At 39.0% G+C, this 20,184-nt stretch overlaps 1 protein-coding gene across 1 annotated transcript in view; it reads right to left on the bottom strand.

Annotated features, from left to right (window-relative positions):
• LOC113110990 (membrane-associated guanylate kinase, WW and PDZ domain-containing protein 1-like) overlaps positions 1-20,184 on the bottom strand; it is a 121,341-nt gene that overhangs the window by 3,961 nt on the left and 97,196 nt on the right. The window contains 11 exon segments of the mRNA XM_026275347.1: positions 833-971; positions 2,253-2,267; positions 2,269-2,397; positions 2,976-3,054; positions 3,540-3,633; positions 6,216-6,419; positions 8,901-9,203; positions 10,547-10,739; positions 11,782-11,873; positions 14,507-14,750; positions 16,137-16,168. Coding sequence (XP_026131132.1) covers positions 833-971; positions 2,253-2,267; positions 2,269-2,397; positions 2,976-3,054; positions 3,540-3,633; positions 6,216-6,419; positions 8,901-9,203; positions 10,547-10,739; positions 11,782-11,873; positions 14,507-14,750; positions 16,137-16,168 — 1,524 coding nt within the window.

Raw genomic sequence — 20,184 nt, 5'->3', positions numbered from 1 at the left:
ATAAAAAACAACTGTGGCAAACTAGTACGTGAATTTTCCATAAATATTATGGAAATTGACAAGGAAAAAAAGACATTTAGATATTGACTGACATCATGCGGCACTGACATTATGCTCAATAAGTGAGTTGCTTTCTGTCTGTAAATGAAAGGATGTAACGTCCGATAACAATCCGTTAGAAACAACAACAACAAAAATAAAACGATAATGGAATGTGGAGTTCAAGAACCATCTCAAAAGTTCGCAAAGAAGCAGTTGACATGTACAACGTGCAAAACGACCTGTGAATCTGTGGAATACAGTATTGTGAGTTTTTACCGTAACGGCTAATGATCCCAGAATGCATTGTAGTCATGAAATGTCCTTAAAGACCCTTCTCAGTAGCTTACATTCACCTTCAATAAATATCATAAATATGTTACAACTCACTGACATGGTCATGCCACCCCAACGGGGAGCATGATGGAGTTTATCATATTTTTTTTCCTCTGAAAAACAATAAACGTATATCCAGTTTTAGAAACGTTAATATTTCTGCTTCCTCGCTTTGCTTTTTTTTTTTCTTTAGTTTTTCTCCTGTGAAGTATTACGAAAAGCATGTGCCACAACCACCACCCAAAAGCCACATATCCCAGAGTCCCCTAGGCTAGCCCAGTGCGCAGAGGCAAGGGGGGGCAAAAGCAGCGAGTGGAAGGCCCATCACCCAGGAGGAGGTCAGAGGACAGGGCCAGTGCGCAGAAAGGAAGAGGTGATGGTGTTTCCGACCCCCGTGGGGGAACTCCTCAGGGGGTGAAGACAGGGGAGAAGGGGATGTTCTCGTAGATTGACCCACCATATTCTGGCACGGAGCCGTCCCCCCTCCTGAGGACCAGGTGGACTTTTCGGCCACCGTTTTTGATCAGTTCAATGGCGCGGGCGTGCTTCATGCCCTTGGTGCTCTCCCCATTGATCTCAAGGATCTCATCTCCAACCTAGAGAGATAAAGAGAGAGAGAGAGAGGACGTGGAGAGCATAAAAATAAGGCAATGGAATCTATATTTAGCGGTGACATCCAGTAAACACCAGCATGCAAAGAAAGCTAAAGATGAAAAGGAAGGTAGAATTTCCTTTGTGCTATTTTCCTCTCTGCCTCTGGTTAGCTGTCAGAGCTTATCGTCAAGAGTATACCGCTTCCACAAAAACGGGTCTTCAACTGACAACTCGCTGCGCTTCACAGAGTCCCTGCGCTACCATCCTCTCATCTAACTTGCAGATCTTAGCATGCATATGCTTACTCTGCATATCATTTGTTAGCACTGAAGCTAACAGACAGCTAATGTCTCTAATCTTATTTACTTTAAAAACCTACAGTTTAAGAACACTTAATTTTCTTTTAAGAAATGTAATGTAATGCTCTAATTATTAAAAACACAATATAATATTAAATACATTTACAAAAATAATAGTTTCCTATCATGACTAATCCTTAGGCTAATAATATAGATGCATTTATTCAAATTAATTTATCATATAAAACATAATATGACATTGAATATATATTTCAATTTAATTAATATTATATAAAAATAATAAATGTTCATCTATTAAAATTCATCCATTACTTGAAACATTCATAACATAACATGACATAATAATTAAATCAAGCTTAAGACCACTCATATAAATAATAGCTACCTATCATAACTAATCCTTGGGCTATTCTTTTTGGTGATATGTGTCCCTGGACCACAAAACCAGTCATAAGTAGGTAATAAGGGTATATTTGTTTTGTTTTTTTGTTTTTTTTTGCACCCTCAGATTCCAGATTGCATCTCAGCCAAATATTATCCTATCCTAACAAACATGCATTAATGGAAAGCATTTTTTATTCAGCTTTCAAGTGATGTGTAAATCTCAATTTCAAAACATTGACCCTTATTGTCCAGGGTCACATATTTTGTAAGATTATATATGTCTTCACTTTTTCTTTTGATCAATTTACTACACCTTACTTTTAAATGTGACTTCAGTGTACAAAATACATTTTGGAGCCACTTTACATTTTTTATGGAATGATCTGATGTGATGTGTCAATGGAAAGCTTATTTCTACAGCCTGCAGGTGATGTGTAAATCTCAGTTTTAATTAAATCGACCCTTATGCCTGGTTTTGTGATGCAGTGTCACATATAATAATAAGTCCAAGTCACTCCATTTTAGATTCAAGTATGATAAAATCCAAATATCTGTTCCCTGATTTACATCTGCACATACCCTCATCTTTCCATTTCCGCACGGCTGCTCCGTCCTCTGCAAGTCTCAGCACATACAGGTCCATGTTGTACTCTCGACCCCCTCTAAGGCTGAAACCAAAGCCTTTATTGTCCCTCTCCAGATCAACAGAGTAGAACTCAGCATCCTACAACACACAAATACAAGCAAGGTATGATGAGAGCACTTATTTAAGTCCTGTTCCCATGTACATACATGTATTATTAAGTACAATACTTGTAATAATAGATAACCTACTACCCTAACAACCTTGCCATGTGTTATTTTTACCTTTTTAGGTAAGTACCGTAAGTACCTATAAGTTGGAAGTACAGCTGTAAAATAAGTGCAACCGATGAATTAATTGCATTTTTTTTTTATCACTCTCCAGGAAATGAAGCACCTCAGGAAAGTCATGTTTTTGATAATAGATGCATCAGAGGGATAGCTTAAACAATTGATCTGACTCTGATGATATTTTAGGAGGGTAGGAAGGGCTGGATAGTACCATGGGGAGGTAGTGACATCACACACACAAAAGTTCTAAATACCACCTTAGAGTCAGGGAACCCTCACAGAGTAAAACAGTGAGTCACTGTGCTTGTCACAGGATTGGCTCTTGGTGTTTCAAACACCTCTTCGCCTTTTCTTGGTTTTTGCATGGTTCATTCTGACTACAGACATGCCCTCTCTCAGAGGACCAGACATCTAAAGTGAGTGATGTACCTGATTTGAAGGTTGTGTTGGAGCTGGAGCTTGTGGGGCTTTGAACTCAAAAGACTCCTGTTTTGGTTTGGTGTTGTTTCTGTGGGAAAAAGACAGTGACAAAACTTTGGTCAAATTATGAGCACTGACATACAGCAACAATATCTGATTGTTACGGCATAAAGAATAAGTATTTTGTGCTCACAAAGGCTGCATTGGTTAAAACATGGTTACAAAAATATTGTGAAATATAACTGAAGTGTAAAATAGCTTTTCTATTGTAATATTTAAACATTAAATATTTAATATATACATATTAAAATACATTTATTCCTGTGATGCAAAGCTGAATTATTACTCCACTCTTCAGTGTCACATGATCCTTTCGGAAATCATTCTAATTTGCTGATTTGCAGCTCAAATAACATTTCTCATTATCAAGGTTGAAAACAGTTGTACTGCTTATATATATATATATATATATATATATATATATATATATATATATATATATATATAGTCATTTTAGTATATAGTATGGCTGTAAGGTTTGGGTGTTGTCGAGTTCAGGTGTGTGGTGTGTACCTTGGCTCAGGTGCAGTTTGCTGTTGAGGTGTGTGTGTGGTAGTTATAGTTGCAATCTTCTCAGCGTTGGTCAGCAGTGATGCATTGGAGGACTCTGCAGGAGGAACACATGTTAAGGAATTCAGAGAAGACTCAGAATGCATCTGCAGAGCGTAAATGCACCCTGTGGACCAAGTATCAGAGGCCCATTTTCCATACATCGAAACATTAGTACTAGTGCACCGTGTAAGCCCACTCCAGCTGGGCAGCAGGAACAACGGCACATTTATCATTCTGGCTGTAGCTATCGTCTCACAGATTACATTATAGCCTAATGCCTGAAAGCCATGCAAAGCCGAACATCCAATTCCCTTCTTCTGTCTGTAATCACATATCCAATCTACCCTCACATTAGCAATTACAACAGCTTGTGCTGAAGGGACAATTCATCCAGAAATGAATATTCTCTCGCATTTATTCATTCTCACACGTGTGTTGGAACATAATAAAGATATTTTAAAGAATGTTCATGCTGCACAGTAAATAGTTAAGAGTCTGCGAGTTTGAATTCAATTTGAGACCTAAAGAAGAAGATCAGATTTACCATAAATAATTAGATTTTTTTTATATTATAGCAATTAAAAAAAAAATTCTGTTTGAATATATTTTATAATTTAACTTTTGTATCCTGTGATGGCAAAGCTGAATTTTCAGGAGCTTTACTCCAGTCTTCAGTGTCACATGATCCTTCAGAAATATTTCTAACAAGCTGATTTGCTGCTCAGTTATTATCACTTATTAATAATGGTTATTATTTATGATTATTATCAATGTTTAAAAAAAGCTTTTGCTGACAAATATTTTTGCGCAAACCATTATACATTTTTTCTGAATTCTTTGTTGAATGGAACATTCAAAAACAACATTTAGTAAAAAAAAAAAAAAAAAAAAAAAAAAAAAAACTTTTATAACATTATAAATATATTTACTATCACTTTTGGTCAATTTGTGCATTTTTGCTGAATAAAAGTTGTAATTTCTTTTCTTTTTTTAAATCCCCAAACATTTTAATTGTAATGCATCACAGTTTCCACAAAAATATTAAGCAGCAAAAACTGATGTGCACTGATAAAGAGAAATGTTTCTTGAGCACCAAACCAGCATATTAGAATTATTTCTGAGCAGCCTGAACTTCTATTTAAACATCTCCCTTTTGTCCATTTTTAGGTGTGAACTTTTAGTTTAATTGATCTGGGATCATTTGCTTTGACCGCATCAGCCTAGCTCTTAAGTCAGCTGTCACCAATGAAATGCAGGCTGCTGTTGCTTGCGCTCAAAGCTGCTTTAATTCTGCCCCACTGCGCAGTCACTGTGGGAGAGAGGGGGAACTTTGATGAGTGCACAGCCCGTGAATCCCACCGTCTTAAAATAGCCCTTCCCCATCACTCTGTTGGGAACAGACTTGACGTTCTCTCTCTTTCCTCATCTCATGGATTTATCGTATTTTTTCCTATCTTCTCCACTCAGAAAGCACAAGAAATGCATAAATGATAAATTATGCTTAAATTAAGCAAAGAAACCAGAAAAAAGTCTACAGTTCAGTAACTGTAGTAAAGTAACACCAAGGGAGCCCAGTCCAGGGAGATCCAGTAACATCACCCGCCAAAAAATAAATAAAAAATAAAACCCACAATGAAACATCATTGCCTTTCTGTAAACACAACCAGACGTGCACACCCACAGTCTGTCAATTTTGGAAATTCCCATAGTATGCCAGCACTCTCCTCCTCTCTGATTAAAGAGTATGAAGAGCTCTGAGACAAACCCCAGTGTATTTGGCATCCTGCATTAAAGCAGAGACTTCACTAGAAACAGCTTTCTCATTATTGCATGCCTTGCCGCTGAGGAAAACACTCAATGTAGTGCACAGACACACTGGCACATGCAAGCACGTATGTACCATGAGCAGTTATACCATAGGCCAACACTTATGTTTCAGTGTCAATTCGTGCTAACCTTGTTGGTGAGATGAGACTTGATCAAAGAAAATAAAATGCTTAGTACAAATTATTGATATAGGTTTATTTTTAGTGTGAAAAGTGACTTGGGTTCCAAAATCCAAACTGAATTTAATACATTGATCTTGACAGCCAGTTACCATCATGCAGCTTTGTTGTATGGAAAAAGGCAGCTCTGACATTTTGGTCCAAACGAAAAAAAGAATAAGAGTATGAAGCAAAATTAATGTTTGAATGGGAAGATGATGACAGCTGTAAATGATTTGCAGATTTGAAGTGCAACTTGATACACCTGGTCAAAGTGTTTTCTTAAACTTTCATTTCAAAAACAATTGCCACTTAAATCTCCAGGGAAACATTCAAATGTGCATGACGATTCTGCACGACTCTGTCTGTTTCACGATCAACCTTGTTGGTGTGCCATATGTCATTATTACAACAGCACAATATGAAGGCGTTCTGCCTCTAAGGTTAAGAGCGTGTTGAATATTTATTGTGTTGATCCCCTCGCAGGTTACTGTTCATTATTTGTATTCTAATAATGCTGAATGTATCGTCTACATTATTACTGTGAGACTCGTGAGAGTAGCATGCTGAGAAGCCGTGCTATTACACATATTACACACACCCACACGCACTAATATGCTCTCACTAATATGAATTAGAGAGAGGAACTGACCGTCTCCTGGAATGATCCGCAGCGTCACCGTGTTTCCAGCCTCTTTGATCAGGTTGACGATATCCGAGTGGGACTTATTGGTGATGGAGCAGCCGTTTACAGCCAGGATCCGGTCTCCAACTTTTAGTTTCCCACAGCGGTCAGCTGGGCTTCCCTCGATGATGCGACCTATTTTATGAGGCATTGCCACACATGCGTTTCCAGCTTTTGGCCAACAGTGATTGAGCATGTATGAGTTTGAATTAAGATGGTTATTTTTGATTTTTTGGTGGGGATGGAGAAAGGGAAACAGAAAGAGAGAAAAAGGAAAGAGAGAATGTTTAGGGGTTAATATACCAAGCCACCAAGCCAAAGTGCCAATATTTCTCATAGAATGGCCACAGAATGTACCCTGCAAGAAAAACACACCTTGTGACAGACAAAAGCATGTTACTGAATGGACAGCAAAGGTATGAGGGGTGTGGGGTGGCAATAGCAAGAATTTGGTTCTATTAAAAGGCATTTGCATGTTACAGTAGATCACCCTGGACATCATTTCTGTAGCACTCTTCAGATCCTGTGAAGAATCTCCACCACCACATATGAATTATTCATTACGTGAAAACAAGGTGTAAACTCTTGAAATTCCCTCAGAGCAACGCATTGTGATAAATTATGAAAAACGACTGGGAAGCATTAGGATTACTCAAGTTTGCACTTTGTGGTACCCAATTTTTGCTGAATTCAATCACAAAAATATTGCAACAAAAATAGGCTAAGGACCATTCGAACAGAACACCTTTTTGCAAAAAAAAAAAAAAAAAAAAAAAAAAAAAAAAATCAAGGTCTAGAGATGTGTTTTTTAAAAGTTGAGCAAAATGAATGCTATGGTTTTATAGCCAGAAATGTAAAAAAAAAAAAAAAAAAAAAGGGAGTAAAAGTAAATAAAGCAGAATGGCTCCTAAAACACCTTTTTATTGTGATGAATCAAGGCTCAGGGTCCTTATTAAAAGTCTTTCTTTAATATTTGACTTTTCAGTCAACCAATTTTAGGTGTCACATCCTGCAAAATATACATGTTTGATCAATCTAAATGGAGTGATGGCATGTTAGTACAACTATAAAATATTAATTCAACCTATCATGCTTGTCACACCGCTATGAAGATGATTGGTTGTTTGATTGTAATACTAATGACTGAACTGTGTTTATGCTCTGAGGTCGAGGTGACTCTGGCACAGGAACTCATGCATTTCATCAGTGTAGTAAACTAGTGCCAAGCATTGCTTGCTCGCTGTTATTCATCTCAAACACGGATCTGTCATTCCTCTCTTCTGTCATAATGCTCTGAACAAAACTCCCACATGGAGTAATCACAGAGCCTGCTGGATCCAGTTTTCACTTACGTGAGGGCTGCCAACGGCACTATTGTGAGTTTAAAAAGTGGAAGCGTTCTGATGAACATAGCAAAGAAAGATCTGAGTCTGTAAACATGGGATGTCATGCTCAATTTGCTTTTTTTAATAACTTGATCTCTCTATCAATTACAGTTGGTTAAAAATACTAATTGCTGCTGGCAACTGCTAAGACCAACCGGTGAGATATGGCCAACTTAAATGCTGTTTCACTAACGCGATAGCCATCTTGTGTAATGGAGACTGCTCTGGTTTTGGGAAGTAGAACAGAAATAGAGCCCCACGCAGAGAGGGTGGATATCGAACCCTGCTTCAGGCAGACATTGCAAGCACTTCCTTTTGCACTAGGAATATCACAAGACATGCAGATTGGCATAAAGAGAATATGAAGAACCCACACCCACCAAAAACTGAAAACCACATCCAAAGTGCCTTTCAGAGGCAAAAAAACTCCCAGAAAAAAATTGTGAATCCTTCAGTCATTTTATCTTTTTATAATAGAAAATACGGGATTACTTTTTCCCATTTATGCATTTAACAGACAATTTTATTCAAAGTGATTACAGTGCTTTCATGTCATCATTTTAAATGTTTTCTGGGATCAAATTCAAAACTTAGACATTGGTAGTGCCATGTTCTACCAACTGAGCTACAGAATTTTTCTTTTTTCTTTACCAAATTGATAGCTAGGGCCAGACAAAATCTGCAGACTCACAATTTTGTGTGCTGATTTTAGAAGGGAAAAAAACCCTGCAGAATAGACCCTTTTTACAGACTGTGATTCTGGCTTTCCACAGTTATTAATATCGTAAATCCAGCAAAGTTTTATATATATATATTTTTAATGTAATATTAATTTAAACCACTATGTTTTGCATTTTATTGGCCTGGTATTAAATTACAGAAAACTGGTTAACGTTGCTGCACGTCTGGCTCAGAGAGAGTCAGCAAACTTGACACTTTCTTTCTTCTGATAAGTGTAATCAATCTCAATATTGGTTCCTTCTTTTAAAATGTCACAGAAATGCAGTCATAGACTTTTCTTTTGCTGTTGGCGCAAAATTATATCCGTGATAGTTTCTGTTCACCACTACATAAGTTTATCCAAATATGACGACTTCTGCTTCTGAGAAACTCGGAAAAATGTGAAAAGGGTCCATTCTATTTATTTAATTCATTTAAAGTGTAGACTAAAGAAAGAACGAAATTTGTAACAACTAAGTGTAATGCATTAATTCAATTTCATTAATTAATTATTTAATTAAATAAAAAGCTATCTGAGCAATCTTACCGAAAGTGGTGCCTGCTTCAGGCCTCGACACTGATGACACAATGACAAATCCGAATCCCTCGTTCTCTCCACGTTGGATCTCCACATCGTAGGGCTGGATGGCACTGGGGACCACCGTGTTGTTGCTGCCGCCCCCGCCGCCGCTGCCAATGCCGCTGGTGGAGCCCGAGCCGGAGCTGACCGTGTTGAGGGAGTTCTGGCTGCCCTGAGGCGTGCGCTTCTCCTCGGTCAGAGACGGGGCCTGTGTGCTGCTGTGGTGAGAGGAGGCCGGGGAAGGAGGCATCTCACCATCCACCTTTGCCACTGAGGAGCAAGAGGGTTGGGGGAGGGTTAGGAAGGACACTCGGAGAGATTTATGTTCTGCAAGTCAAGGAGAAACCAGCTCCTCACACCAACCAGCTCGACACGCAAAGGCTTGGACTCAATCACAGTTACGATCAGGACATGTAATTACATTAACCAACTGTCCTCAGATCATTAAAAATTGAGTAATCACCATTTCCTTGGAAGTTTAAAATATCTTGCCCTGCTCTCTTACAATGGCTACACTGGGACTTGTATTCAGGTAGGTGAATTTCAGGTTGTTTCAGGTTGGAAGACTGAAAAAAGGTAACTTATACTTGGAGACCTGACATATGGGACTCAGAGGCCTGCACAGATTAATAAGCCAGAGTCAGCAGGCGTACCCTTATTATCATGTGCCATGAACTCTCATTTAAATAAAGTCTGTCTGATAGGAATTGATAATCAGACGCAAAATCCTGCATGATTTACAATTCCACTAGTCATGCTGGTCATTACATTCGGGTTGTGGAGTGCAATAAGTGCACATTTAAGCGGCAATTAACACTTACTCAGGATTTAACTCTACCCACTGATATGTGTGATATATGACACTGATAAGAAAGAGAACTGATGATCTTCGCTGGTCATAACAATTCCAGAATTCAAAATTAGCATGTACAACCGACAGCTTTTATTTGTACTTGGTGCTCAGAGGGTGCCCGCTTTGTAAGTTAAAAAAGGCAAAAACTAACTAAATGCATGCATTTCAAAAATCTATCTATTCAATAATGCATGGTTAGGTTAAATGCTGGAGAATGCTATTTTGAACTCAGTTCAAATGCATGATCCAAATTAACCCTATGTTCGTTTGTTTTGTTTCTCCAGAACTTCATGTGATGACACATACTTTAAGCCATTGAAACAGAAATGGTGACAAAATTAAAACGTAGCTTGACTTTGTGATTGACTCTGGTTTATCTCATCATTATCTCTGCAGGTGACACATTCACATAATGCAAGAAAAACTGCTCAAATAATTCGGTTGCACTTTATTTTACAGTACATATACTTACATGCACTCATAGTGTACTTAGTGTATTTATCTAAGAAAGTTCTGGTAATACAAGGTAACTACATGGGGTAGGGTTAGGTTTAGGGGTAGGTTCAGAGTTAGTACCTAGTTATTACATAGTTATTGTAATTACTATAATAAGTACATAGTATGTACATGGGGAACAGGACTGTAAAATAAAGTGCTACCAATAATTGTGTTTTCATAGGAACAAAATAGATTTTTCAATACAAATGTAAAACACAGTTTCATGACTTAAACAGACTTTAATGTTTCTCAGCCTGCTTACATCCAAATCCAGTCTTGCGCCTCACGGTCAGGTTGACGTGACCCTGTTTTGCAGCTTGTTGCATGAGTTGAACGACTAGCTGATGGGATTTTCCCACAACAGCCGTTCCATCCACACAAATAAGCTCATCTCCTGATCGCAGACGCCCATCTTCATCGGCAGCTCCATATTTCACAATGTGGCCAATATAAATCTGTACAGTCAGGAGAGACAGACACAGAAAGACAGTTAACAAGAAAAAATCCCCACAACTCACAAATCTTTGCCAAAGTGAACACCACTCCTCGTGGTCCATCACTTTTCAAACTCAGGGTGTCAGTGTGGTGTCAAGGGGATTCATTTTACTCAAACACTGACATTTCTGCTTATTTTATGACTAATTGTTGTGAAATGTTCTCCAAACAGTAAAACCTCTATGGAATTTTTTTTACAGCCCTTTACCAAGTCGAAAAGAGAAGCATTGCAGTATTTCATTCTTGAAGGACTAGAGTCTGAGAAACCGTCTCATCAGTTCAAAGATGTAACATGGCCTCATTAAAGGGAAGAACTGGTGGTCTGAGATATATTTTCTGACTGATCGGGGCTGTACTGCACAGATCAAAGCTTTTGTCAGCCTACACACACAGGGCAGATGCTTTCACTGGGCACAAGCCTCGCCAAAAGCTGAGTGTTTGTATTGCACTGGGTATCATGCACATAAAAAATATAAATATCAGATGAAAAACTTACATTTAAAACTATTACCTTGAACTAAAATAAATTTAAGAACTAAAAAAAAAAAGTCAAAGCTAAAATAGAAATAATAAAAATAGAAAAGAAAATAATGTTCAAAATAATAAATTCTATATTTATTAAAACATAAGTAATAGTAAAATAACACGCATAAAATAAAAGTATATATTATGGGACCTTTAACTGGTCACAATTTTCTAACCTTTTTAAAACTTCAAAACTATTTACCTTCATCGTTTCATTTTTTAATGGTTATTTATTTATATATAAATTATTTCAATTTTATATATTCTATGTAGACCGTATGACAGCTGCATGAATAATAATTACAAAACGTTTAGCAAAATTGAAATAAAATAGTTTAAATAGTTTTATATCTAAATTACAATTAGCCCTAACCACAAGACTGATTAAACAAATAAATAACTTTGATAAATATAGAAAAATGAACAAACTGACTAGTACAATACTTGCAGAACTGCACAAATGAGGCCTGCACTCACCGGCTCGCCGGGTTCATTGCCTCCAAGGATCCGGAATCCAAAGCCGGTATCTTTTCTCCACAGGAAAATATCCTGCTCCTGGTAATCAGGTACTGAAAAGGAGGAAAAATAGCTTGAGAACATGATCAATGGACCTGCAGAATGACGCACAAGCTTTGATTTATAACCTAAACCTCCCACATTCAAGAATGGCTGCTGGTTCGAGGTGGTAGAAAAGCGAACGATGTCACTTTAATGATTGCATCTCAAATCTGGAATTTTTTTCTAATTGGTTCACACCAGTGAAGGTGTGATATAATGACTACTCTGCTCAAATGAATTCACATAGCATAATCTGATTATCAGGTATTCCCTTCAGGGAAAATGATAAGCACTGACAAGCATGCTTAAATCTCGATTACAGATCAAGTGAAGCAAAAGACAGAATCCAGAGGTCTTTTGAAGCAGCTGTGCCCTTGAGCTTTACACCACAGCACTTCCACGTCAAATTAGACAGGACGAGCAAACGGCAGAGCTTCCCCCTCTTTTAGACTTGAAGCCCTGCAGACATCAGCAATCTGTCAGGTTTTACATTATTGACCCTGTAGCTTTCCAATGCATCACATGATGTTCTGCCAGGGGACATTTATGCCTGTTAAGTAAGAGACAGCTGGAAACGGTTGCTCTGGCCGGAAATTTCTGACGCAGGTTTCCTGGAGATCTTTTTTAAACAGGCTTACTTTTAAAAATGGCCTTCAGTTTGCAAATGCTCTGTGTTTGTGGATCTACTGCGAAGCTATTGTAATGCAGCTGGACGTGCGGAGCAGATGGCAGATACAAGGAGCTCCGTCTTCAGTCCAACCAGATGCACAGCAATTTACTGTAACAGAGACAGGAAGTAGAATGGCTCCAGAGCCATACAAAATGTCTGCTGCATGGGCAATTTTCCCATACTGTTCGATCTCCATTAAGCAGCAAGGATGGCTGTGGCAGACTCTGCAAAATGTGCATTATGGCAAAGACAGAACGTCAGCTTAGATTCATTTGCGTTAAAGCCTCTTAATGCAGCTACTCACTGCTCACACTTATTGGACTGAATGTTCTCAAGCTGGTACCTTTCAATCCATTCAAGGACTGCAACAGTGTAGTCTGATAATGAAACTGACTACCGTGAGCTGGTTCTTTTAAGTGATTCAGAAACATACATCCTTCAAAAGTTTGTAAACACGTTTTCATTGCGTTGTTCATTATTGAAATTATATTATCTTTTGACTATTTATTTATTTATTTTATTAAATTATCTTTGGAACTAAATTTTTTCCCAAAAAGGAAAAGTACTTAAAAGAACTGTTAATGGAACCATTTAAAGGAGTGGAATATTTAAGAAATATTTACATTCTTTGCGCTCCCAAGTCCTAACATCTTCTTACTTAAAGGACTTGCTAATGAGAGACACTAACAAAAGCAGAAACAACGAAGACACTCCAAGTAAGCGAAATTTTCCAACCCAAACACTGGAGCACTCAATTCCACAGCCTTACATCTTCTGAAGGATATTCCTGTTAATTAGCCCCTCTGCTCTGGCACACATGAAAGTAGTATTGGATTCACTGTCTTCCACCACTACCAATTATATGCACATTTGTCAAGAGATGTGTTCTAGAGCGCTGAAGCGTGTGAATGCACTGATGGCAGGGAGGAGTGTAATTGGTCAGAAGTGCCTCGCCGTTCACAGTGGATTCTCAATGGCGTGAATGAGTAGGCGAAAGCCAAGTGAAGGAAAGAAGGATTGGGAAAGGCTAATGAATAGCTTTGGAAGTACAGATGACGGGCTCATCTGAACACAGCTCTCTGATCACAACAGACATAGCAGATCCTAACTGACGGCTAATGGTTTACATAAGCTTTGGACAGCTATTTGAATACCCAAAGACTACAGCCGTACTCAAAAGGACTTTGATGTTAATGGACTACTTGGCGGTGTCACTAAATTTAAAAAACACAAATTAACGCCTGCTACCTAATATAGAAGATTGAGCAACCATGAGCGGTTAAAAATTATAATTTTGTTTATGCATAAATTCACTATTAAGGCAAGACCCCAAGTTGAATTTAACTCAGCTAAATTTAATATAATAAATTGCCAGCTAAGAAGTTTACTCACCATACTTCCCAAGTTGATCAGTTACATTAAGAATTGATTTTTTCCCCCATTGCATTACAAGTTTTCTGCTTAAAAAAACTATTTAAAATCCATCAGAAAATTATATACTGCAAAAGTTTGGTATATGCAAGTGCAACTGAAGTGCAGAATACTGAAAGCATCCATTGAAATTGAACTCTATGGATGCAAATAGGTAAAGAACAGGTAAAGCACAATAACATAAACACTTAAAAGTGTATTAAGCATTTTTTTTTTTTCACTAGCCTGAAAAAACATTATGAGAAGCCAAATGATCCAAAAATTAACCAAAAGTTGCCTGTAGAGTCTTGCCTTAAAATAAGTGATTGGCAATAATCTTTTTACACCAATGTTAGATCATTTTAATTTCTCCAACAAAAACATTTTTAAGACCCCAAAATGTGAATATTCAGCTAAAAGGCAAATCACAATAATCATACAAGGAATCCAGCCTGTTCCCAACCAACCAAACCTGATACCCCATTACAAACCAAATAAGAAATAAAGAAGAGACCCAGTGATCCGCTGCCAATGCACCCGCCACCAGAAACCCATATTACTTACGCCTACTTTCATACATGCTCCTGGACTGGGCCCAGATTTTAAAGGGATCTGGTTTCTTCTGGAGAGTTCCGTCTACTGGAGGGTCCTGGGGCAGGCTTGGCAGGGGCTGGGAGGGGGGCGGTGGGGCGGCTGACTCGTTGAGCAGGGCCTGGGAGGCGTGGAGGGGGGAGTCAGTGTGGATGCTGCGCTGACTGGACACGCTGTGCTGGGAGCTGCCCTGACTGTCCTTGCGCTCCAACTGCTGCTGTAGTGGGGCAAAGAAGAGAGGAAACATGGATAGATAAGAAAAAAAACACCACAACCTCCAAAGTGCCTTTAAGATGGACTGAAGGAATTGAATAAATGTGGAGCAGGTAAGGGAAAAAAAAACATAAATGAATGATTTGAAGGACACAGTGACGCACAACTGTCCTTACCTCTCCGTCAGGAATTATATTGGCACATTCAATTGCTATTTTAATATTCTGACTCAACTATCATTCAGCCTCACCTTCTCAACCAATACCCTCAAAGCAATTCAACTCATTATTCCAGCTTTAGTTATCATATTTTCTAAGCTTGTTTCATAAAATATGTATGCAGTGAAGCAAGTGATTCCTTTGTATAGACGGTCAGATTTTCCAAAATGTTCATCTCAAATAAAGCTGGAAAAAAATAAGGCTTTGCTCAAACTTAATTAAAAAAAGATTACCAACCAAAATTGCTCTGACAACTTAATTTGTAAAATGTAAACTTCAATAAAAATACTCCTGTTTTTATAATTAATCTATAAATGAATATACATTTGAAATAATGTTTTGATATAATGAATACATCATAATTTACTTATAAAATTCCACTAGCTGGGTCGGGTTATGACATTTATATAGTTCTCTCTTCAACAAAGTCATCTGAAAATCTTTTTAAACCCACGCACACACCTCTGCATCTTTTCGCATCCCAGCACAGCCTACGAATCTGTGCATTAAAGCAGACATCCAGAAAGGAAATAAAGAAGAAATCCAGCAATAAAAATGAAACCACAATTCAATAAGTAGCTAATAAATCCATCCAAATAAAACAGAGGGCATTTGAGACTTTAGAGACACTCGTCTGGCATTGGGGAGACATACAAGCATAGACTCCATTTCAACAAAGTAGAAAAACCCAAGGCTGCCATTTTACCAGAAGAATGCTGATTATTGTTTCTACTATCCACAGACACACTGAGAGCTCAAATCTAACAATAATCATCAACAGGCTGTTGAAGCTCAATCGATTAAAAATAAAAACGCTTTAATGTTATTTAAATCTCTGAAGCTCAATGGATGGAATCCTGCTGGTTTTCTTGTCTTTGGTAAATCATTAGAGGGCTATTACAGGATGCCCATGTGACCAATGAAACCAGCCCTCCACCCAGGGGTGAGCCCCCCCCTCCCAACCCTGACCACATGGTTTCAGCGTCCACCTCAAAGCATTTGCATTGAAGTGAACATCAGACTCTTTCTGCCATCGTCATTGTAAAACCTCTTTTGAACACTAGACCAATGACACAGATAATGATCAAAAGGATTTGAAAACAAAGTGAAGAGTAACAACAAAAAAGCCAGAGAAAGTGAGGGGAGAATGAGAATAAAACACCTGTACTCACAAGTTTGGGGCTTTTCTTCGCAGGTGCCACCCCTACAGAGAGCAAAAGAGACAGAAATATTAATTGTGTGCACACAAATACTTCACCTTCCCCACAGGCACAAATCTGAAAGCAATCCCAAGACAGATGGATGACTCCAATCAGGGCGCGTGGTGCGGTGGCAGTCCCCTCTCTCTTTCCGTTTCTTCTCTCGTTCCTTTACTCCGAGGGCAGTGCGGACCGTCCGCATTAGAAGACCGAACCCACAATACCCTGATTAAATGCTAAGCAGACCCTGTAGACTTAAAGGGTCTTGCTTATGTAAAACTCAAAAGGAGATATTCAACAGAATGTCCTAGCTGCCCGTTTCCATAATAAATTTAAACGATGTTGGTCGCCATCCACCGCAAGGAAAAAAAAGCAGCTGGGACATTGTACGAAATATTTCCTTTTACATTCTACGCAAGGTTTACGGACTACATGAAGCCAGGGATCTAATTTCAGGGAGAACGATCCCTTTAAACCCACCAGACACTGCGCGAGAGATGAAGACAGAAAAAGAGGAGAGCGACAGATAGAGAGAACGAACGAACGAGACACAGGAAGAGAAACAGAGAGGAGCTTATGCCCAGACAGGTGCTTAGCTATTACCCATGGAGAAGGAGTCCAAGATACTGAACATTAAATTATAGGCAACGGTCAGTTCTCCTCTTACTGAAACCATCTTCCAGCGTCCCTGCCCCTCGCGATGTTGTTGCCGAAGGATCCTGCATCTAGAGCCAGTCCTTGATTCTCCTGTCTTTTGAGCTTCTCTTTTTTCTCTCCCTCTCTCTCTCCTTCTTTTTTGCCCTCCCCCTCCTTGTTTCGATGTGCATCACCCTCGCTCCGTCCTCATGTGTTTTCTCCTTCTCTCTGTTTCTCTCTCCCCGACGCGAGCGTTCTCGCGCTCGCTTTACCATCATACTCCCTCCTCCAAACACCGTTTCCCTCCCACTTCTACATGCGCCGATGTGCCATCGCCCCCTCCCACGCCTCCATCAGAAAGGTTGCATCTGACAGGCCATGCATAAATTATGCATTCAAGGATAAATAGATGTGCACGTCATTTATAGCAGAGAAAAGCTGGAAACCGTTTTAAAATTGTTTCCACCACAGCAAGATTCATTAGTGTGATCACGCCAAACGCAAGTCTGCTTGTGATTTCGCAGCAGGGTGTGTGTTGCACTGCATGGTGCTATAAGATCCTAAGCACGCGTGTATGTGATCGTTCCTCTGATTCCAGTCTGGCCTGGAAAAAAGGCTGCTTATTGTGAAGCTGTTCCCTTGAGAGCAAGTCGTCTGCGTGTGAGCACGCCCACAGTAACACATATGCGCACTTGCGTCCAGCCTGTCCTGCACACATCGCTCTCTCTTGCAAAGTGCTTCTGCTTCTTATTCTGATACATCTCCAGGTATTCAATCTTTCATTGTCCTTTCTTTCGCAAATTGACCTGCCCCATCAAGCCCTGCCTCCAACCTGACTCATTATCCCCAAAACAAACACGCTCATCCTCTGCAGTCTGCCGCCTCCCTCCTCTCAGACCCTCCCTTTCCTCTCTATTCAGTCTCCACTAGAGTCCATTAATTGTTAAAAGTTATTGCAGCATCTCTACACACCCTTTTTGCAAACACGCTCTCATTTTTTCTCTTCTTTATGTATTCACTTCAAATCTCGCACCACATCGTTTTGTTTGGTACAGTAGTGCATCTTTTCTGAAACCGTTGCCATCATTTGACCTCTGGTCTTAAAGTCACATTTATTTATGTATGTGTACTTTCAATTTGATTCATTTTTACACATTTAAGTTACATCTAATACAACTAATTTAATTTATTTCATAATATTACAGTAATAGATGCTCCAAAACTCCTCTATATCTTGGATGACCTAAGGGTGAGTAATTTATTTAGCAAATTTCATGTTTGGGTGAACTATTTCTTTAATTGCCTCTGGGAAATTTATGAAAATGTAATTTGAATAATAACACAGATTATATGTAGACCAGGAATAAGTCATACTTTTATGAACTACCATTAAAGCCTCTCAATTCAATCAAATTCAATATGTAATATTGAAACATTCAACTTAACGTTGATTCCAATGACCTCAAGTGTAATTTCAGCAATATTTTCCCTGCTCAGAAATACAATTTCACAGTTGCGCAGCAACAAGAAGGCATAAAAAAAAGTCTGCAAGTTTAAGAGTGGATCTGTGCGGGTCTGATTTTATAACCCAGTGAGTGTCTGGAGGTTGTTGCTTATAGAGGAGAGATGCTGCCTAATACCTTGTAATCAATCAATCCATTTCACTTTACTGGGCACATAATGGCTTTATCTGAATCCCAAAAAGCAGTGCTGCTTGCTGAATGAAAAGCAAACAAAGTGAGCAATGCATTAAATTTGGATGACTCTTATTGTGATTGCTTCTTAAATCTTGGACCTGTTTCAAATTCTACAGTCATGCAGTCTGAGGTAGTTTCAAGACCCTGGCCATTTCCGTTTCTCCTTCCTTAGTGCAGAACTGACACCATCTGAGCTTAACCAGTTCGTTATTTATTCAAAGGCTTGGGCAGAACAGCCGAGAAATGTCAACTGACATTGGTTAGATTTCAGTTTTGCACAATTTTCAGATATTTTGAAAATTAAGTTAAATGATTCAGCTCACACATTCAAACTCAAGTTATCAATATTGTTGGTGTGAGAAACCAAGAGCTCCCTCCATAACTGTGTTGAACATGCCATCGGAGGTCAGCAGGAACACTGGTGACAGGTCAGCATGAACCACGGCTCAGACACAGAGGAGGCTAATAAGCAGGTTTAGCAGGAGAAGATTATGATGCATTGCATGTGCACATGCATGTGCATAAGGGCATGAAGAGAGTGCAGGGTTTGTACTGGACCCCCTTCCTCGGCCAGGCTGATAGGAACAGATTCTGACAGTCAAGACCATCTGTCAGTGATGCAGTCTGACACCAAAAGAATGAAAGACAGTCTCCCAGGAGCCGCCACAACAGCATGTGAGCCTCTGGTACAGCAATGTCCCCTACTTTAAATTCTCCAGCTGTTAGAAGTTGCTTGTATTCAGATTGGCTGTCAATGTTTTTAACATCCATCAGTTGGGGAGAAAAATACATTTTGAAAGCTATTCCAACTAAACAATTTTCATAGAACTGGAATGATAAAAAAAAAAAAAAAAACTCAATAGGCAGTTATCATTGCTCATTGTGAATGGCCCTTATTAAAATGAATAATTTTATCCAATAATACATTTTGACAAGTTTTGTGATAAATCCAAGATGGCATTTCAATGGAGCGAAATGTAACTTCTAAATACATTTAATTGAGTACTGTAAAGTTTCAATAAAAATTATTTTAATGTAAGATGTTGGACAAAGAGAATCCTAAACAATCATTTGAATTAAATTGTCTCCCATGCATACTGTAATTGCTGGCAATGTAGAGTGTTTCAAATTGTCCTCCTGACAGTCACAAAATGGCCTTATAATACAACTCCCTGCACACTATGTATAACACAGCTTATTGTGTGTACATTAGAATAGTCTTAAACTGACATGGCCTGCAATTGGAGGTGGCAGGGCATGAGGTGATGCTAAAATGGTCCTGCGCGCGCACACACACAGAGAGAGAGAGAGAGAGAGATTCAGCTCTGATGGCTATTGAACTACTTCCCCTCCATTGCTTGTGTGGATTCAGTAGGTCCACACAAACATGTCAATCAAATCATTCAAGGGTAACACGTCATGAAAGAATAAATGCAGAGTGGACTTGAAAACACCTGTCTGTCTCTGTCTGTCCTCACTGCCTGCTGGAATTTGTTCCAGAATGTGATGCGCCTGCATGTTGTGCGAGAGACAGACCCCTCCGCTTCATCATTTTAACAGGAAACCCCACCGCAAAGTGCAGCAGAGCATCGTCATGGAAACAAGGTGTGAAATCGTGTGATTGGTGGGTTCTATGCTTCACCCTTCAGTAAGCCAAAGGGTGAGCAGTCAGGAAGAAGACGCTCCTC

The sequence above is a fragment of the Carassius auratus genome, chromosome 11 (assembly GCF_003368295.1).
Source record: "Carassius auratus strain Wakin chromosome 11, ASM336829v1, whole genome shotgun sequence".
Classification (NCBI taxonomy): Eukaryota; Metazoa; Chordata; class Actinopteri; order Cypriniformes; family Cyprinidae; genus Carassius; species Carassius auratus.
This window is presented reverse-complemented; position numbering and strand designations above follow the sequence as displayed.